General features: G+C 43.2%; 1 protein-coding gene across 2 annotated transcripts in view; it reads right to left on the reverse strand.

Moving 5' to 3' along the window:
* Positions 1-7,877: 7,877 nt before the first annotated feature.
* chd7 (chromodomain helicase DNA binding protein 7) overlaps positions 7,878-21,717 on the reverse strand; it is a 68,745-nt gene continuing 54,905 nt past the window's right edge. For both annotated transcript variants that reach the window (XM_017422241.3, XM_017422242.3), the window contains exons 26-41: positions 20,655-20,744; positions 18,688-18,791; positions 16,636-16,765; positions 16,301-16,407; positions 15,539-15,959; positions 15,180-15,388; positions 14,069-15,070; positions 13,611-13,771; positions 13,098-13,352; positions 12,763-12,933; positions 12,413-12,649; positions 12,107-12,313; positions 11,828-11,968; positions 11,590-11,694; positions 11,328-11,508; positions 7,878-11,222 (exon numbers count right to left, since the gene is read on the reverse strand). In XM_017422241.3, the coding sequence (XP_017277730.1) occupies positions 10,171-11,222; positions 11,328-11,508; positions 11,590-11,694; positions 11,828-11,968; positions 12,107-12,313; positions 12,413-12,649; positions 12,763-12,933; positions 13,098-13,352; positions 13,611-13,771; positions 14,069-15,070; positions 15,180-15,388; positions 15,539-15,959; positions 16,301-16,407; positions 16,636-16,765; positions 18,688-18,791; positions 20,655-20,744 (4,573 nt within the window). In that variant the 3' untranslated portion in view covers positions 7,878-10,170. The remainder of the gene's footprint in view (positions 11,223-11,327; positions 11,509-11,589; positions 11,695-11,827; positions 11,969-12,106; positions 12,314-12,412; positions 12,650-12,762; positions 12,934-13,097; positions 13,353-13,610; positions 13,772-14,068; positions 15,071-15,179; positions 15,389-15,538; positions 15,960-16,300; positions 16,408-16,635; positions 16,766-18,687; positions 18,792-20,654; positions 20,745-21,717) is intronic.

Below are 21,717 nucleotides of genomic sequence, written 5' to 3' on the forward strand. Positions count from 1 at the left end.
GTAACTTAAAACATATTTATAAAAGATGTTGGCTGTTTTCTAAAGTATACATCTAAAACAGCAGCTTTAAATCTTTTCATGCTGTCTAACCTCTGTCTGTTACATTTTAAGCAGATTTTTATTCAGTCTAAGAGCAAAACGTATATCTCCCGGCTGTCTTTGTGCTTCATACCTTATGAAACCTAAAACTATGTTTGTGTGTCGTCACTATAACGAACACTGATATTTCCTTTTAGCTCTAAGCCACAGCCAGGTACAGCCAGACACAACTGATCACAGCATGACTGAAACAAAGATTTCAGCTGTGCAAAGGTACTTTGACTCTCCTCAGAGTTAAATTTGTGCGTTAGAAGACCGATGTGTGGTTTCTAAAATACCACTTCAACCAATTACAATAAAGAATCAAGAGAAAAGTTTAAACAGCCATGTGTTCATTTGACCTAGATATGTGTTACAGATTTATAAAAAAATCCCAAACTCTTATTGGGCCATTTGTTAGACTCAACGTTTATGTATTGGAAGAACATACAAGTTCTTTTGAATGAGAACATGTGGAATAAATCTGTTATCTAGTGTGCAAAAATAAAGTGAAATGGACAAATGACTTTGTGTAACTACATGTTTATGTTAATGTATTGTTTGTTAGACCCCCCTCACTCAGGACCTACACGATCTATCAGAACATGGTTTGGAAAACCTCCTTCAGTGGAAAGGCGATCATGCTGCTGCTTCTCTAAAATAAGTTTATTCCTGCTAATTTCTCCATCACTAAAATGCTCTCCTGCAGCCTCCCACCATGCCAGCATGGCTCCAGCAGCACAGGTATCATGATTCTGCTCGGCTGTTTCTTCAACCTGGTCGTGATCACAGTCATGACCTGAGCATCAGGCCTGCTTCAAACTCTGTGAATAAGTCACATCATTGTGCATGCAGGCCCTATTTACACACCGCCGCCACGATGTTAAACCAACAAAACGTTGCTCTAGAAGCTCAGTGTGTTTCTAATACACATCAAAAGATTTCACCACGACCCTGCAAAGATCATCCTCCTTCTGGTTGATATTTTGCATCATAGGAAGGACGTCATGGAGTGTGAAGAGAGCCTATCATAGACTGCAGAACCAACTACTGTAAACCAGAAACAGTGTAAGAAAAAACAAGGAGAATACCGCCACAAGCCAAAGGTCTTCTGTCTACAACGTAACACAACGGGGTTCCCTCGCAGGGACTTCTAAAGAGATTCATTCACAGTTACCTCAAACTGTTTTATGTAAATGAAGGTTCAAAAAGGCATTAGGTGCATGAAATGCCTAATTATAAAATACATGTGGACAAGGTTGCAGATCAAAACATTTGGGTTCGGATCCTCTAAGACACTTTGTTGGCTTTTCATCTGAGACTAACAAATGTTTACTCTGGTCTAACATTGTATGAGAGGCCAATAAGGGTGAGTAAAAAACATTTAACAAAAGATATTCAGAGAGGACACATTTTCAGGATACACACTAAAATAATGCCTTTACAACACAGATCAGATAAATTGGAGCACGTTTTGAGAGGGAACATAAATGTGTTTTCTGATGACTGGGCGATTCAATTGCAATTCATCTCCACATCTTTACATAACAAATGGATGTTTGTAGCTAAAATAATGTTTACAAGTTTCTACAGATGCCATCTAACAGCATGTAGACAGAAAACAGAATGGAAGAGTACTGATTGAGTCATTTTTAGGTAAAAAACAAAGAATTTAATTTATAATTTCTCTCTTTTTAAGATGCTAGAAAATGAGATTTAATGAATTCAAAAACCTTTTAAACAACTGATTTATTTAAAATCCAGATTTAGTGGATATAAATACAATTTACTGTGCTCTGTCAGATCTGAATTTACAACTAAACATCTGGAAATGCTTAAAATCACAAAGAAAGTAGCAAACTCAAACATCTTCCTCTAAACCAGAGGAGGTCGAATAAATATTCATTTGTTCAGTCTGCCAGAGGGTTTCTGTGTTTTCTTGCACTAATTTATAGTTATCACTTCTAACTTTAAACTGGAATGACGATGTTTTGTTAAAATGAGAATAATCTAGTGGGTTGTCATTCTCTCACCTTTTTCAAATCTCAATTTTAGGTTTAAAACTCAGTTTTAAGGTTTATGTTAGGGCTCAGATTAGAGCTGGGATTAAGCTTTAAATTTGTATGTTCAGGTCAAAAATGAAAGAATACATCATGAGATAATGATGTAAGTGTGTGTGTGTGCTTGTTTGTTGTAACTTTTTCGGACTTAAGGACCTTTTCTGGTTTAATGAGATGTTGATGTTTATGGGGAGCAAAAACTGGTCTTAATCATGGCTCATTTAAAAATGGATGAAGGGTCTAAACTTCTTCCCATTGTTCAGAATAGAAACCAAACTGTTCAGTTGTTTTAGATGCTGCCATTAGTCAATGTTTCCATGAATCGTTACCACTCAAACAGACAAAGACTGTCTGGATAGTTATGAATCGAGGTGATAACCTTTCATATTGAGTAGCTTTGTAGGATTTGTTTTACTCAAAACTGAACTGATAATGCAGTTTGAGTTCTTTTGGAGGTGGGGGAAATTCAGTTTACAATAACTTCTCACAGAATCAGTGTATCACAGCAATCTACCACTTATAGTGTGTGTGATAAAGATCTCTGTCATTAGATATCATTACAGAGGCGGCACCTGGTGAACGGGGCTGTACCCTCGATACAAACGCCCCACCGCCACACCCTCCAAACTCGCTAACAGGCTGTGACACCTTTCTTAAAGCTTCAAATAAGTAAAAAAAAAAATTTAATGCATATTTGAAAATATAGAAGTAAGGCAAGCGTTACTTAAGTCAACAATAACTAGCAGCTGAAAACAAACAAACAAAAAAGGTTTAATGGGAAAATGTCCCATTAATTTACATGGAGGGACACAACAGCCAGCCACCAGGGGGCGATCACCTTTTGGGGCTTCAACTTCCTGCTTCTGGTCTTCTCTAAAGGTAAAGTCTGTCTTAATGATCCTAACAGGGTGGAGCATCATTTCTGGTTGTAAACTGAGTTTAGATGAGGGTTTGGGTTAAGCAGGTACTAGTAATAGTTAAGTTTAGGGTAAAGGTCAGGGTTAGACTACAGAAATAAATGGGAGCCAATCCAGGGTCCTAATAAGAGTAGAAATACAAACTTGTGTGTGTGTGTGTGTGTGTGTGTGTGTGTGTGTGTGTGTGCACAGGCAATTGAATCAGTGGCTCTTAGTGCCACATTTCTACCATTTGTCTCCCTTGGAAACAAGAGAGAGAGACATAAAACCCCAGAGCAAACAGGGGGACATCTGGACCTGTCTCTTCCTCTTTCCTCCCCTCTTCAAGATTCTCCTCTCCTCCTCTGTCACACCCCCTCTGACATCCTCCTCTCTCCTCCGTTTTTATCCCACTCTCCCTCCTCGCTCTCTGTCACTCTCTGGGGGCTATCAATCACAGTTGAGATGACTGGGCGTGCGGCTGGCCTGTAGGTGGTCATGCCGACGGCAGATGGCTCTTTATCACTGGAGCCCTGGCCTCTCCATGACAACCGCAGAGAGCAGGAAGTGACACATCCAGCAGAGTGGAGAGAGATTCATCTGGACAGGAGAAACACACACACACACTCACACACACTTGTACTCCTCTTTTTCTGGGGACCACGGCTGAGCAGACTGCATCCCTGTCCCTTTACTTGGACCCATTAACAATGAAGGCCAAACCATAATTTCAACCCTGAAATGAAATCTTAACACCTATTTAAACATTTTGGATCCACCATTTTGGTCTTTATGAAAGCTCCAGCTTGAGCCCAGTTTTCAGAAAACTAACAAAATTCTCTTACAGAAAGATGGATTTTGTTTCTTGTTTGATAATCGAGCTCTATGTCAATAAACATCAAACACACGATACTTAAAGAGTTGTTTCAACAAGGATTTCAAGCTGCAAAAACCAGTATATTATATTGTAATGATCACAATGGGATATTTACAGAGAATCATCAGTGTCTGATCTGAATTTACAACCAAACATCTACTTTTTAACAAACTGAACAGTGGATTAGCATCAGCTCTGCAATACGTTGAACAAATATTACCAACCTGGAAAAATGAGTTAAAAGTTAGTTAGCAGAGCATAGTGAGATGTGACATAAAGTGAATAAAAACACATCCGAGCTGCCTCTGATTGAAAAAACAAATAAATCACTGATAAACACAGAGATTACAGCATGTTTGGATAAAATGATCAGGTTTATAAAGTACATTGTAACCAACAATAACTAAACAAAAATCTGGCTAATAGATATATATTTATTTAATTCTTGGAAGGAGAAATGAGGACATGCTGAGTCGGTGTTTCAGTGTGTGTGTGTGTGTGTGTGTGTGTGTGTGTTATGGACGGCTGGTGGATTTCACGTCCCACTTCCTCCTTCAAGGCGATTAGAGCAGACGTCTGTCTCCACAGACAGTGGAGCTTCTCTGTATTGATGACATGTTAACAAAATGGCTTGTTACATAAAAAAGACACGACTTTTCTGTGAGCGGCTCGTGATCTTTTAGGGATTTTGTTACAGCTTTACCTCTGATAAATCTTGTTCCACGTCTTGAATTATGTCTTTTTTTCCAGCGGTAGGGAGGTCTTCTTGTTGGAGGATCGGGGGTTTTGACCGTCAGCCCCTGCAGAGTGTTGAAGTGTCTTAATAAATAATATTAGACATAAAAAAGGTTAAATATAAGGTTAATATCAAGCAGTGTGTGTGAGAACGGGTGAATGACAAACATGTGAAGGGCTCTGCAGAACCTGGATGAAATTAAAAAGGTGTTATAAACATAAAATAAGGTTGGACCAGTCTCTTAATCTGGTTTAAATTCATTCTTTCTTTTTTAAATTAAGAGTTTGATATATTCATTACTTTATAATATTTTGGTTTTATTATAATAATCATTTAAAAATATTTTTTTTTAAATATTTTTCATTTATTAATTGTTTCCCTGCTCATCCATCATACCAGGCCCAGGGCCTGGTATGATGTTCTGAATGATGTTCTGACTAATCATTCAAATAATAAATATGAACACATTATTTTAGAGAGATTTAAAACAAGAAACAAAATTTTTAAAACACATTTGTCACCAGTATTTATATTTTCAATTAAATTCTGGTATAGAAAATATTTTAGAGCTGTTTTTTCAAAAAGTAATAAAATGTCTGTAACGGCTTAAAATTCAGCAAAGAGGATTATTATAAACAATTGTTATAAATTTAAATTTCAGACCCTTCATCTAATTCTCAGTATTTACTTTATGTCTAAGGGGGTTTCTATAGTGCTGATATTTTAATAACATTTACAGAAAATAGAAAGAAATTGTCATTATATAAGTAGCTTGTCAATCTTAAACAAACATTTTTAACAAATGAAACAACTTTAATTTAAAATTAGTCTAAAAATAATTATATTAAATTCTATAAACCTTGTATTTAGCTGCATCTCTGTAAAACAGCCTCGGTGTGATTCCGACAGTCGGCGCCGGGTTTCGGGGTTTAAATGTCTCAGGTTATCTTTTACAAACAACCCAGTCTTCATCTCTTCCAGATAAGTTTTTTTTGGTTCATGAGTTCAACTGTAAGCCTCAGCTGAGATTCAAGGTGCTGGTTTTGGATCAGGGGTGTCTCTCTTGGACAGAATCCCTTCATTTGGTTGCTATAAAACTGGTTTCAGAGAGGAGCTGGTCTTTCAGCAGCTTCCAGCTCACAGCAGGATGATACTTTTTATTGTTTTTTCCAACAGAGTGGCAAAGTGACTCAACCACCCAATAACTTCGATGTTTAAAAAACTGCAATTTTTGACTCAGATTATTATGAAAATCTACAATCTTTATCACACCTGGACTGAAGTCAAACTTGGTCCAATCGACGCAGACAGTTTCTGATGATCACCAAGGAGAAGCGAACTGAGTCTTAATTAATCTGTGTTGATAAAACCACACAACAAAATTTAAACTTGAGTTTAAACTCACAAAGTGACGCTCACAGAAAACCACTCGTACGTTGTTTTTTTACAGAACTCGGTGCAGGAGTGCAGTTTGAAACTGTGTTGTGGTGCGACGTCACGTGTGTTGTCCATTTAATCACACACACTCGAGCTCGGCTGTCAGTTTGTGAGTCGTCAGCAGCTTTGAAGGAACAGAGGATTTTTCTGTTGGCTCGCTGGAAGTGTGTGTTCGTACACACACACACACACACACACACACACACGAGTTATTTCACCTCTACTTGACCTGTGGTGTCACTTTAACTCCTACTGCTCAGTGTGACACTTTATACATCCTCCTAAATGGCCACACAATCCACATTGTTTGGTTTATTCTAACTGGCCTCTGAACACAGAGACCTTCTGTTAGAAATGTGTTTCCGTGGCTCTAACTTCACGTTACTTTAGTATGAAATCGCCTTTTTGAACGTTACTCTTCTGTGCTGCCCTGATGAGCTTCTCTTGTGAGAATAATGAAGCACGTCTGCATCGAACCAATCCCTGAGCTTCCAGCAGAGACCACACGAGTCATTCTGGGTTCAACATGGAAACATCAGACAATGGTGTGAGTTAAACTGCTCTGAACTCCAAGGTTTTCACAAAGGGTTAATCTGTGACCTTGACCTTTGACCTTGAAATTAACAGGGATCATCCCTGACCCATAAGGTGTCCACGTACGCAGTTTGATATTCTTACATTCCACAGTTGCAGGGTTAGAGGACCAACAAGGATTTCACAAAAAGGTCGTCCATGACCTTGATCTTGGAGTCTGTGACCTTGAAATCAATAGGGATCACCCCAGACACATGAGGTGTCCAGATTTGTAGTTCGATATTCCTTCATTACACGGTTGCAGAGTTAAAGGAAGGACAAGGTTTTCACAAATAAATCACCTGCGACCTTGAAATCAATGGGGATCATCCCCAACCAATGAGGTGTCCAGTTGTGCAGTTTGACATCTTCACATTAAAGGGTTATTTATCAATTCAGAGCTCAGACAGGAAGCTGTTTACGGACCCATAACATGCAGTAATGTGTCCCGTCTCAGGACGGGTGAATAAAAGTGTTTTAAATCTGAACAGAATTACCTGCTGGGATCTTTATTTATTAGATAAAAGACTGAAATTCACATCAAATTAGGCACAATTATAAAACTGATGTTCTTTTGTTTGAGGGCAGAAATGGTTTGCAAGCTGTTTTAACACAAACCGAGAACTCAGAAACAGGCGAGCTACTGAATCCTGATTTCAGGCGTTAAAACTCGTCTCTTCAAGGAGCTGCTCATAGTTTAGATGAATCGAGGCAAAACAGGAACTTTAATTCTCAAATATAAAGATGCTTGTTGGGTTTTGTTATCGTTCCTTTGTGTCCTGCCTTTAAATCTGTGAACTTCAAGTTAAATTTGTCTACAATTATAGATTTTATTTTATTTATCACCCGTGGAGCAAAGATTGTCTGATAAATAAATAAAACATCCACATTCAGATGCATTTCTGGTTTTAACTTATAATTACTATTAAACAGATGGTGAGGAATAAATGGAAATGTGGTGCTATAAGAACAAGATTTATAATTTATTTAAACACTAAATGACGCACTACTGTGACCCTACATTATTTTTATATATATATATATATATATATATATATATATATATATAAAAAAACAATTTAAGTACAAGAAACCAAATTTAAAAAGATGTATGTAAAATAGTGTGTGTGTGTTTAAGCTGGAAACTTTCTCTCAGCAGCAGGAAGAAAAGACGAAGTTATTAAAATTAGAAATCTAAATAATGAGACCCACTCTGAGGATTGGTTTCCTAGGCGAATATTATGATTCACTTTTATTAAAAGCATCATAGCTACAATTCATCATACATGTCTCAAAAACAAAAAACAAAAGGAAAAATAAAATAAAATACACAAACCCAAAACAAAAGAAAAAATAAAAAGGAAAATAAAACATTTACATGTTATGACTGTAAACTTCAAGGCTAGTTAAGAATTTTGAGGTAATGCTCTTCAGCTTGCTGGCTAAAAGTAACAAAATGTCCTTTTTTTTTTTTTTTTCAAGAAAAGTATCTAAGTAATAAAGGTACCTGATTAATTTTACTCTTTAACACCAGTGCATCAACAGGAACAGAGTGAGACAAAACTGATTGCAGTACTTAATTGCCATCATTTACAGTTTAGTTTTCTATTCATACGACACTTGTGGTTATTCATGTTGTGTGTGTGTGTGCGTGTGTTGGGAGAGTGATGCTGGAACATTCAAAAGCTGCCTCGGTTATTGCTGTCTCAGCGTCGGAGAGGAGATGGAGGACCTCTGAACCCTCCTCCTCCTCCGGCTTCCTTCTCTCCCTGCATCTGCTGGCCTGGCCCTGATAGCGAACGCTACGAAACACCCGGCCGCAGCGCGTGTGTTTGAATGTACTTCCAAATATCTCAACCACTTGTAGCACTTCACTTGTTTTTTTTTTTATTTTTATTTTTATTATATTTTCCTTAAATCAGACACTTGAACTGGCCTTTGGGAAAACAAATCAAGCACCACTCGCGCTTTTCAAGTATTTTAAAACTTACTCAGCGACCAGAGCTGAACTGTGGATTTCCAACTCTGCTGAAAATGTGTCTCAGTCCTGTTTGGGCCAGGCCTGGTGTCAGTGTGTGTGACTAGAGCAACAGTCTTTAAAAGAAAAAAAACAAAAATAAGAAAACAAAAGGGAGCAGCACTTGGTCTGGAACTACCGGGATGTGAAGGAAGTAAAAATTAAAGACCTTTAACGTGGCAACGACCGGGAAATCAAATAAAAAAATATATTCATTTATATCTTATGTGCCCCCCCTTTTAAAAGAATTAACCTGAAACATCACATCCCTGTGTGGACCGCCGTTCCAAATTTCATTCACAGAGGCCTCTGAGCACGTGCGGCTAGTCTCAGCAGCAGGAAGCGGACCAATCAGAAGGCCTGACTGGAGGCAGACCCAGCCCGCCTGGCACTCCGTGTACCGAAAGCCAGCCGCCTCGACGAGAGGGACATGATTCCGACGTGGCAGTAGAAAAGACTCGAGACTGGTATTCAGTGTGGGACTGGGTTCAACAGTAAGGATTCAGCGTGCGCACATATATACACTCAAAAAAAAGGAAAAAAGGAAAACAGCGATGGAGACGAGGCCTCCAACAGTCACATGACCTAGAGAGGGGGTTAGTGTGTGTGTGTGAGTAGTGGTAGACACCTGAATGTGTGTGTGTGCTGCTCACAATCAAGTATGGGCGTGTGTCAGAAAGACTGCGCTGTATGTCAGTCTGGTTCGTCTTCCTTATCAGAGTTTATCTGGTCTGATATGTGAGAACTAAACAAAAATAAAAACGCGCTCTTAAAAAGGAGCAGCTCTATCAACTCTATTACCCACAATTCCTTTTGCAGCAGCTTCGTCAGACAGACAGCAGGGTAAGCTGTAATGCCGTTTTTTTTCTTCTGAGAACTGATGTTAGAGGAAAAAAAAAAACGAAAGAAAGAAAGAAGAAAAGCGCCAGCGGCAGGCGTTTCTTCTTGTTTTGATGAGATGCTGCCAACAGCCAACAACAACAAACAGTCCAGACAATAAAGAAGGAGGCAAAAAAAGAACAGAGCTGAAAGCAGCAATAATAATAATTATAATAATAATAATAATAATAGCACTATCGGAAACATGTGAAGTCCTATTCGAGGGATTGTGGAAAGAAGAAAAAAAAAAAAAAAAAAGAGAGTGGGCGCACAGTTCACAGCGCACATGGGCCAACCGGAGAGAAAGGAACAGTCTTTGAAGAAGAGCCGATCTGAGCGAGCGGCTGATGGTTTTCCCTGACTACACTATCGATCAGAGAGATTTAAGTTAACACAAACACACCTTGCCCTCTCTGACGCATAGTAAATACACCTGGTCAAACAATAAACAAAGAGTGAAGTATAAATCATCAAAAACTCAAAGGAAAAAAAACACAAAACAAAAACTAAAGGATTCATAATAGTTTGGATATTTCTGTTGGAGGCGTGTAAACGTGCTGAGGGGGGAGGGTCAGAGGGGAGGAAATGTTCAAGGCCAGTCAGTTTTGGGTTTTACTTCAGTCACTCGTGCTCTTCTGAGGAGACGCTGCTGCCTCCTCTTCCTCCTCCTCCTCATCTCCTTTATCAAGAGCTGGATGCTCAGCTGTTTCCGCCGTCGCCCCCTCGGCGCCTCCCTCTTCCTCAGCCAAGTCCCTCTCTGCTCCTCCGTCGCCCTCCTCCTCCTCCTCCTCTACCTCCTCCTCTCCTGTAGATTTCACGCCCTCCCTCTTGTCCTCTTCCTCGTCTCGTGGAGGGTTCGGGGTCGAGGCGCTGTCCCCCATCGCTCCAGCCATGGCACTCTGCAGCTCGGCGAGGGTGGAGGCTGTGGGGAAGCCTGACAGGCTGAGTCCCGCGAGGCCCGGGGGGAGGAACATGGAGGGGTAGAGGAGGCCGGGGGCCATGGTGGAGAGGAGGAAGGGGTTAAATGCCAGGGAGTTGGCAGACATGCCGGCAGCAGCCAGCAGGGCGGCCGCGTCTCCGTTGATGGATCCTTCTGCTGATGATTCGACGGTTGGCATCTTAGGCGCAGCGCTGACATCACTGACTGACTTCTCCATTTTTACAGCACCATCCTCCCCCTCCATCTTCCTCTTCTTAGCCTTCTTCTGTCCCTCCTCGCCCCCCTCCGCCTCCTCTTCATCATCCCCCACCTCGTCCCCGTCGTCTCTCTCTCCTGTCTCCTCCTCCTCCTCTCTCTTCTTCTTCGCCCTCGCCGTCTCCTCGCCGCTGCCTCCCTCTCCCTCCATCGTCCCGTTCGTGTTGCCTGCGGCGACAGAGACGGGGTTGGACGAAGCTGTGGCAGCAGCAGCGGCCGCCAGGTTTCCGCCAAAGAGCCCTCCAAGGCTGAACATGTTGGGGATGGCGGTGGCCATATTGGGCAGGCCTCCCATACTGGGCAACATGAGGGGCAGCATGGAGGCGGCGGCAGTGTTGGCGGCAGTCTGTTTGGGGTCAGTGGGAGCAGGGAAGGCCATCAGACCAGCAGCTAACTGCAGCGACTGGAGGCTCTGGAGAGAAGACAAGTCCATCCCTCCAAACAGACTGTTCAGCAGCAGAGGGTTGAGTCCGCCTGCAGACACACAGCCTCGTCAGCAGAAACACAAACGCCGCCTGCTAACATCCTAAATGAACCTCAGGTCTGAGACAAGATGGCGGTATAAACGGTGGTGTTTACCTGCAGTCGAAGCAGCTGTAGCCAGCGAAGCCTGCGCAGCCTGAGCTGCGGCTGCAGCCTGGGCGGCAGCAGCTGCCTTTACAATCTCAGATTTCGGCCGTCGCCCCCGACGACGCACGCCCTCTTCCCTGACCACGGGGCCAGTCAGAAGGCGGTCAAACATGGCTTCTGGGAGGAAACCCTGTCAGGTGGAGAATTTTAGTTCCAACTTCGGCAAGAATCAACAGGCGGTGGCGCCGAAGTTTTTGACGTTGTTACTTACCGACTGTTTAACGATGTCTGTCCAATCAGGAGCGATGGAGAACTCCGGGTTCTCCAGTAACCATCGGGGAAGTTCCTTCATTGGTGGAGCCATGGCCCCGCCCATCTAGCAAACAGGAAGACGAGATGAGTTTCTCTTAGAGATTTGATAAATGTGAGAAAACTGGATGACAAACCATCTGTTCTTCAGTTTCATCTGCTGCTACTGCAGCCGTTTTTGGGAGTCTGGATGTTTTTACCTTACGTCCATTTCGTCTGTTGACCACAGGTACCCTCTCATCTCCTGTCAGGGTGTTGATGTCAATCTTGTTGGGGTTTCGACAGCGATGGCGCTTCTGTTTGGGCTTGGAGAACTGAGACAGCAGCAACTCCTCGCTCTTCTGTAGTGAAAGAGAAGAAGAAGAAGAAAAAAACAAAAACAGGCAGACGTTAATGTCTGTGGGAATTAAGAGGAGGACAATCTCATTAAGATATAATCTCTCTTAAGCTTCAGTGTGAATATGAAGGCAGTGTTTTACTGGTGTGAATCCAGGCATGTCCATGGTGTATGTCGGGTGCTGCCTCAGCCATTCTCCCAGGTCTTTGCTGGAAACGGCTGCCTCTTCCTCCTCCAGGCTGCCGGAGTTCAGGGACCGGGCACTGGGACTCTGCTCGGGGACAGGGAGGGGTCTGTGGGAATGGGCAGCCTCCTCCACACCTGAAATCTTCATCCCATCAGCATCCTCCTGAAAATGTGCCACATGGGGGAAAGATCACTTTGATGTTGCTCTGTCTTTATAGCTGAGAAACACGTGTGCGTGAAATTTGCCGTTTGTCCTACACACCCCGCCTCCTGCTCTCTTGTTGCCCATGAACAGCAGCTCCAGGCCCTCCACATTTTTCCTGCGGCCCCGCCTTCTTCTAATGATGGGCAGGTCAGCCTCCAGTGAACCGTTGGCTCTATGTGCAGAGGGCGGGACTTGCTGAAGCAACTCCATTTGGGCTTTGAGGGAAGGGTTTGTCACCAAGGCACTGGGGAAGCCAGCCAATGTGGAAGAAGCCTTGTGGTGATGGTGCACGCCCTGAAGTCAGAGTAACATTAGTTACAGTAAGTTTCCATCACCTTCATGCAGAGAAAAAAAAACGAACACTTTTAGGAACACTGGCTTGTAATGAGTCTTCTTATTGAGAGCACCTTGGTGAGGTCTATAGCCTGAGTCTGGGATTCTGCAGCAGCATGGCTTTCTCTCAGCTGAGCCACCATCTCCATCAAGTTGCGCCTCTTGGCTGCTCTTTCTGCCTCGATCTCGATCTTTTTCCGTCTCCTCCTCCTCTGCCGAGGCACTGTCAAACTCAGAGCGTCCTCCTGCAACACAGCAGGTCAACGGTTTCTCCTTTTTCTTTTCACCGCAATAAATTACTAAGAAGCCTGAGCAGTCGGTGGAACATATGGCGTTTCTTTTCAGAAAGTACAACTAATGCCAGCTTTTTTAAATTTGAAGGGCATTATTTACACGCACAGACACTCACATGAACCTGTGGCGATAGTGTTTTATCCTCGCTCCCACTGTACGGCGTATGGAGACCAGCCATTGTCAGCTCGGTCAGGCTCCGCCTCTGCAGCGGGCTCTCGCTCACCATGGCTGCAGCCGCTGTGGTTGCTGTGGAGCCTTGACCCGGCAGGAGGCTGCTGGGGAAGTCAAAGATGTGGCGTCTGTTGACGGGCCACTTGCCCTTCAGGACCGCCTCGCAGATGTTATCCAACCTATTGATCATCACTCGATCCTGAGCGGAGAGGAGGAACGATGGATTATTCTGTCAGTTCCTCTGTGAAGGTCTTTCTTTATTCTCTGCCTTTTACAGTTCGATAATTGATCACAGTTTTGAAAAACAAAACAACTAAGCACTGAAACTCGTGAATTAAACTGGTAAATGAAGTCAAATTTATTTTCCTGAATAATCAACACTTAAAGGAACATCAGTATTTAAACAGAGCATGGCTGCTAAACAAGTGTTGTTGTTGTTTTGTTGGTTTAGACTCACCTTAGGCCAGAAGGAGAAGCCATAGGTGCGTTCCTGCAAGGCCTGCAGCGCCGAGGTTTCTGTCAGGTCGTCGGGGCAGAACCCATCTCGGGTCTCGTCTCGAACCGATGTGCTCAGAGATGCAATGCTCTCCTCATCGAAGTTCTTCTGCTCTGTGCTCACTATACAGAACGAAACAAAGTCATGTTACAGTCCTTCTATCGTTACCAAGGGATGCAGTCTCATTTCAGTCTCTCTCTTTTTTCCTTGGAACTAATGCTCATTAAAACATTGATGAGTCACAAGGGGCAACACCAGAAATAGGCCTGTTTCTGAGAGCTGGTGTCAGACGTAATGGGTGTCAACCAAAAAAAAAACTGAACCAAAGAACCGTTTAAGTGTTAAGTCTGAGTTATGTTTGCCGTCTTCACCAATCATCTCGCAGAAAACAAGTCCAAAGCTAAAGTAAAGACTAATACCTTCAGCCTGAGAGGATTTCTCTGATTTGTCATCTTCATCCAGCCTCTCTTCCTCTTCCTCCTCTGGGCTCTTCTCAGTAGAGTTGGGAGATTTAAGAGCCTCGGGGGGTTCCCGCTCCTCTCCATCTTCCTCCTGTGCAGTCTTGTGGTCCAGTTGTGCATTAGAAGATGGGTCCGGCTGTCCTGGAGGCTCAGGGTCAGGGTCCTTCTGGATGCTCAGAGAGTCTTCAGGACTTAAGCCACCCTTCTCCTCTGTCAAGTCTTGGTTTTGGTCATTTGTGAACTTCTCGTTGTCTTCAGTCTGCTCCTCTGTCTTTGCTTCCTGATCATCTTTTTCAGTCTTTGGTGGAATCTCTTCTGTCTTGATCTCCTTCATTGGTGAAGCAACAGGCCCATCTTGTGCTTCTCCAACATCTCCTTGAGTTTCCATTTCTTCATTAAGGGTTTCAGTCTTGGTACATGGAATGGTAATGGCATCTCCTTCTATTTCCATTTTCACCTCCATCTCGCCTTTGTCTTCCTCAGTCTTTATCTCCTTCTCTTCTTCCTCTTCTCCTTCTGCTGCATCAACAGCATTTCTGGCAGCAGCTGCAGCAGATGCCAGCTCTGCAGGGGTAAGAAGTGGAGCAGAGGTTGGTTCTGCAGTTCCCATCCCAACTTTGGTGGGCTCTCCGAGGGTTCCTACGCCAACACCGGCCCCACGCTGGCTGATGTAACGCTGGTGGGCCTCCAGAAACCCCAAGGTGGGGTCGTTTAGGATGTGGTAATCTGTACGGCTCACACCATGCTTGGAGGCCCCCAGCAGGAGGTCCCGGTCATGGCGCCCACACTCCCACCACTCTGGGAGGTCTGGGGAGGGCTGGCAGAGCTTGAGGCGCTCAGACAGCAGCGGGTGAGGCAGGACCTGCTCCCTGATGCGGCGGAGTAGCTCGATGCGGTACAGGGTGCGAGAGGCTCGCTCCTCTGTGATGGGGTCAATGATCAGAGTCGGGTCTGGAAGTTCTGATAAAAGAAAGTACAAACAGTACTTAGCAGGGTAAAAATATTTCAATGTTTATCAATAAACGGAGTTTCTGCCCTGGTATAATCTCACAGAACATGTTCCTCTAACCTGTTTCAGTCTTGACCTGCATTCTGCAGACACGTTTACACATCGCGATGAACGAGTAGTAATATTTCTCCAAGCTCTCATCCGTTTTCTTGTCCAGTCGAGCAAAAGCTCTGAACTGAGTCCAATCAAACTTCTGACGCTTCGTATCAAAAACAACTCCAAAGGTGGACACGACACGGTAAAAGTCTGCCTCCTCACGACGCGTCCATCTGAAACAAATGGAAGACGGTTCAACAACCAGAAGGCATCATGTGATAAGGTTTTTAAATCTTCAGTACTTATTAAGCCTGTTTATATAGTGTTGCATTACTGTGTTATTAAAAAAAAAACTAAAAAATAATCATTCAATTTAAGTCTACCTTTGTCTCCTCTCTTTGTAATACATAGCTCCATCAGACATCAGGGAGCTGGCGGTCATCACTGGCGAAGAGTCTGGCATGAACTGACCACCTTTGGCAAAGTAAGGACTTCCTTTAGCCAAATATGGGCTTCCTTCTGTCATGAACATCCCCGAGCCATCTTGGATGTACGTTGCTCCACCTCCGGATTCAGGAACCATGGCGATGGAAGGCAGGAACTCCCTGCGTCGTCTGCGGCGACCATCGGGTCTGTTGAGAGCCTCCTGGCGGAGCTGCTCTCTACGGTTGGAGCGCTGGTAGGCCGTGATCAGACGACGCAGGCGAGCCGTTAAGGCCGAGGCGGCCGGCCAATAGAGTCTCTCGTTGGAGCCAGAGGCCCCGCCCACAGTTGGTGCACTTTGACCGTTTTCACCTGATTTGACTACAGAAAAAGGAAAAAGAAGAAACATGATCACATGCGCTACGTTGTGCTGCTGAAGCAGGAGCTTCTTCAGCAGAAGTGTAATAAAAATCATCATATTTGATTTGAGTTTGGCTGATATTTGACCAGTTCTGCTCTTTCAGCAGTGATGAGATGTGACACGTGGAACTTACTGTCTGACATTTTGATTTTTCAAGCAGTTCGATTGTCGAATGTAATGAAGCATTTTAAATTGGAAAACTGTGTTGCTGTTCCAGATGCCATTTATTTACTTCTTTATTTCAGCATAAACCCAAATCTGTATGAACCTTTGTTCAATCTGTGTGTGTGTAAAAACTGACCTTCAGTCTCGCCCTCCACCATATCATCGAGTGGAGAGTTGGTGAAGTCATCCATGTCATCCTTAAAAGGCATACGCATCGGTTTGTACTCTGGATCCTCATCCTCACTACAGTTACAGGAACAAGCAGGAAAATAATCTAATTTTAACTTGTTGGTTTTAAACTAAAATCTGCACACTGATCAGAAAACTTGGGCTGTGTGTGACAACAGCAGAACAGGAAAGAAGCAGCACGAGACAGGACATTACATTCGGACTACACGAAAACAACAAAATAATCGACATGGCCGAGCGAGTAAATGGCTGCCTTTTGGTCAGTGAGACCTGCTGTCTTACCCCTCAACACCATCTGCCATCATGTCAGCGCCCCTCTGCTCGGCGGCGATCGCTTTGGCGTCTGGCATGCCCACTCTCTCCAAGAAGCACAGGGCCGGATCGGCACGCATGGAGTTGTACTTCTCATAGCCTGAAGAGAAAGGAAGAGGTGAGGAACACGGGCACCTTGAAACGACGTCTGGAGGCGTACGAGGCTGGAAACTGGGTTTCAACCAGGAAATAGTCCAGCTTGCTTTAGAGAAACTAAGGGTGACGCTCAACTTTACCCTCATGTTTTCCACATTCGTACCATGTAGAAGGAAGGTACAGGACTATTTACTTAGTGTTATGAATGTTACTCTAGGCCTTTTTTCCCCTCAGTTTAAAAATCACATTATAACAAACATAAATATCTAGTTCAAAGTTATTTCAAGGTTTTGATCCTTCTGTAACAAGTGTAAAAAAACAGCTTTGTTTTCCAGTGTCTGAGGCAGACATACATTATACTGGACCAAAAAAGCAAGTTGAACCTGTTTATATAAAAAGAATCTGCAACAAATGGTGGCATATTGAGTATTTGAAAGGGTCTCTTATTTGTAAGGGAATATTTTAATCCCTGCCCCATGTCATTTCAAAGTCCTAGAAAGAAGAATGAAAATAAGTCGTGCTTTCTAGCCAACTACTAGATGGATGGAAAGCTACGCAGTCAAACACATGCACGTACAGTATCCATTATACATGAAGGAATAGACAAAAACAGCAGCAGAAGGGCAGACCCCAGGAGCCAGCTGCTGACGAGACGGTGTGTGTTTTAGTGTACACTTCTGCATGTGCATATACGAGCGTGTGCTGATCTAAGTGAGCCTGCAGGTGCTTTTTTTTTTCCTGTCGGGGAAGGGAGAGGGGGGGAAAAAAGCAAGTAAAGTAAGTGTGTGTGTCATAGAGTGTGTGAAAGTGAGCCACTGAGTGTGAGAAACTGTGCGTGTTTGTCCGTTAGGAGCGTTCAGGCAGAACAGATTAGAATGTGCAGATCCTACTGAGACACGTCGGGAAGTAGAGAGGGGAAAAAAAAAAGATGGAATGAGAGGAAAATGCATGTGAGGAGGAGAAAGAATTTTCAAAACAGAGGGAAAAGATGAAGGAAATGAGAGGATAGGAGGAGACAGGAGGGCCAGAGTAAAACAACCACTCCGCCTCTTTAACCTTTCACTCATCTCTCATTCCTCCTTTCTCTCCATCAAATTTCCATTAGGAAAGATGTAACGCATTGCTCCTAACCGTCGCTCTGTCTCACTCTCGCAGCTCCGCGCCCGCAGCCAAACGTTAATCATCAGGACCTTTATAGGCCATCACTCTTCTGTATGTGTGAGTCTAGCATTGTTTTGTGTGTCTCTGTGTGTGTTGGTCCCCCTGAAGGGCCTCCCTGGTGAATAAGGATTATGATTAAGTACGGGTGAGGCCTTTTGTGTGTGCGTGTGCTTTAATTGAATCATAGAAGGTGGCGATGATAGAAAAATTATGACAATTATGCCAAATTAATATGAATGAGGGTCTCTATTCAAAGCAAACTCTGTTTAAACTCTTCCTCCTCATCCCTCCGTCTCTGGGATGTGCAGTAAGTCTGTGCCCACAGGTGGGTCACTTTTAGATTAATGCAACACTTTCAAACGATTGAAACAATGAGCTGCTGGTTAACAGAGAATAAAAACTTTGTTATTCAAGTGCTGAGGTTAACTTTGTTTAGAAAATCAACACCTGTAACAGTGTGTGCGCACGAATACACACAGCCAGTGGTGAAAACAGCCATCAATCACACTCCCAACTGCACGCTAAGCCTGCCAGCTGCGTACCGCCGTCGCCATGGCAACACCAATCAACTGGTGGCACTGCAAGTGGGTGGTGTGTGTGTGTACGTGTGCTCATCCAGTGTGTGTAACCGCCTGCGTGATGCGCACTCTGCTGGAAGCCACTGGAGTGTCTGAGTGTGTGTGAAGGTGCTGACATTATCTGAGTGTGTGTGTGTGTGGATCTGTACGTGGAGCGAGCGTGAGGGTGCCGGTGTGTGTCTGTTACCGTGTTTGAAGACGCCGATGAGCAGGGACTTGTCAGCCTCGCTGTCCCACCAGTCAGCTGGGACTTCAGCATGAAACGGCTGAGGAATCCAGACGTCCAACACACTGTGAAGGAGACAAACGATGTCCTGTCGTCATCAAACTCAACTCTTTGGGTTGCATCGGAGACCAGATTAAAAAAAAGATTTATATTCAAAACAGGAAAAAGAAGAGAAATAACTTTTTCCTGGACTCCTTGACCATCCCCTATTACAATTTTAAATATCACATTTTTGTCATGACCTATATAGATTGATCATGTAAATGAAAAGCGTTGTTTTAACCGTAGAAAGAATCTGGCCCGCAGGCCGCCAATTGACAATCAGTTTAACCAGTTTAACCCATCTAGTTTCCTCTGCAGTTAGGCCTTTGGTTTGCTGCTGTCTGAAATGCTGTAGGGAAGAATTTCTTTGAGATTCTGTGTGTTTTTTAGCGTTTTAATTTTGAAAGTTGATGCTCCGACAATAAAAGCACAGTTACCCCTCTGGAGCCCTGTATGGTCTCAGTTTTACAGCTTAACTGTCCAAAGTTGTGGATGCTGTTCATCTTTGAAAATATTCAGGACAATCAATTCTATCTTTACTTCCACATGAATGCAACCATGAACCCGTGAAACTCAATCACTTGAAAGTGCGTTGACATTTTGTGAGTATGAATAAAACCACGACTATTTCAATTAAACTAAACTGAGATATCAAGCAACTCAACCCACCGACACCACAATCTGCCTCCAGGTGTTGCACTGATTCACGGTTCAATTTTGAGTCCAGTCAAAACCAAACGTCTTTATGCATGCAATTAAACTGCAAATAGTTCTTATGTGAAATCCCTCTACTACTCTGTGAAGGGACAAAAACCAAAAACAGCATTCTTCATTTTGGAAAGTGAATGGCATTTCCAGCTGGTTGTGGAGAGAAAAGGGTACGATACACAATAGGGGCAGAAAGACGAAGGGTGACAGGAGGAGAGAAGAAACCAGGGAAACAATCCCTTATCTCTGCAAACAGCAGCATGCCTGGCCTTGGCTACACACACACACACACACAAACATGTGTGTGAACGCCAAGACTTGCATACTAAATCCCCCTGGCATATGTTGGCACGATGGCACCCCGTATGCTCTTGTCTGGCACGCGCTGACAAACACACACACACACACACACACACACACTCATGGCTCTGTCACAGTAGCCATCAAGTGGGGGGAAGGATAAAGGGAAGGAGGTGGGAGAGAACAACTTTGAGTGCACGTGCTCCACATTATAAATGCTTTCACATCTGGGTGGCAGGGTGAAAGGGGGATGGGAGATGAGAGACTAAAGAGTACTGCAGAGGAAGAAAGACAAGGGCAGATGGCAAGAACAGTGCAGTGCGAGGAGAAAGAACGAAGCTGAGGAGGAGTCGTCAGGAAAATTAACAAAGCAGACAAGGTGAGCAGCTCATCGAACCTTCACACTTAAGAAATACTTTTGTTAAATTTCCATGTGGGTCAAAAACTGTGATAAGAAGTTCTTTCCTTCATATAAAGTGTGTGTTGTGTCTGTCAGAATAAGAAGCCTTCTGCCAAAGAGGCCACTAGAACGGCCTGAAATAAACTTTAGTAATAATTCATCAGATGTTCACATAAACATCTGTTTCTCAACTTCCTATCAATATGTATCCAAAAGATGAAGATTTCCTTTTCAACTCGATTTTGTACTTCAGGAAAATCCCTCTGATAAACGAGACAAATGTTTTCTTCCTCCGTTAAAATCAAGTCATATTCTACAGAAAAACGGGATGCTAAGTCTGTACAGGCACATTTCAGGTCAGTTACCACTTATTGACGATCAACAAGCTCACAAAAAGGATGGTTTAAGATCTACAACCTTGTGTCGGATCAGGCAATATGAGACCAAAAACAGGAAGCTGCAAGATGAGTTTACAAACCTGGAATCGGCTCCTTCCAGGATGCGCTCGGCCTGGTCGCCGATGACTTCCTGTCGCAGGTAATACAGCATTCTCACTCTCAGCAAGACCCTGGAAAATAGAGCAAAACGTTCCTGAAGTGGCTCCTCTACGGATTTACTTTAGCAGAGAAAGGATTCATCGAGCTCAAAGATGAAAAACATATTTTTTACATTTATACCTAAAATAAAATCCCTCCTAAAGATGGCATTATCAAATTACTTGTACTGAGTGATCATAAGGCAAAAGTATTTAGTTTACAAAACTATTTTACCAAAAAAAAAGCACCAAATCAATCCTTTTTTTGTGTATTTTTGACCGAGAATAGGCTCTAAAAACTAAAAAGACAAGTTTTCTTTTTGTTACATTTAATATCTACTTATTGCAGTTAAATAAAGCAAAATAAACCTGATTGAAAATATCAGTTTTCCGATGAAATAAGGCCTTTTTTAAAAAAATATGTAAATAAAATTCTGGGATAGACAAGTGTTTTCTAAACAGAAGTAGCCTTGTTAGCATTAGTCCACAGGATTTATCTGACTGAAAATGTTTTGTAGAAGTGAAAAAGGTCTCCGGTTTGAAGTTATAAATATTTAGATGTAAGATCTGCAGTAGTTTCCTTCTGTCTATATGTTGTATTTCAGAGCTTTTAAATTACAGATGCTTTACGTCAGACGATGCTTCAAACATTTCCCCTGAAAAAAATGAGCCCCTCCAGCATGAAGAGAGGAAGAGTCAGATTTGATCTCCTGACATTGGAAACGCTGCTATCGGGGAGATTTGCTTCACTGTAAACATTTGTCACCAGATTTGTCACCGGCGAGTTCTGGTGTTTGGAGCAAAAGGACAGAGGGGGGAGAGGTGGGGGTCGAGAGGAGGAGATGAGTGGGAGGAGCAGGGAGAGGAAGAGCTGAAAGGACGGAGCTGTGTGCTGGTAGGAGGGAGCAGAAAGTTTGGAGAGGTACTGAAGAGAGGGGGGAGGGTATGAAGACAGTGCTGTGCAACTCATTCTGTGTGTGTGTGCATCAAGAGCATAACAAGTTGC

Source organism: Kryptolebias marmoratus, linkage group LG20 (genome assembly GCF_001649575.2).
Source record: "Kryptolebias marmoratus isolate JLee-2015 linkage group LG20, ASM164957v2, whole genome shotgun sequence".
Classification (NCBI taxonomy): domain Eukaryota; kingdom Metazoa; phylum Chordata; class Actinopteri; order Cyprinodontiformes; family Rivulidae; genus Kryptolebias; species Kryptolebias marmoratus.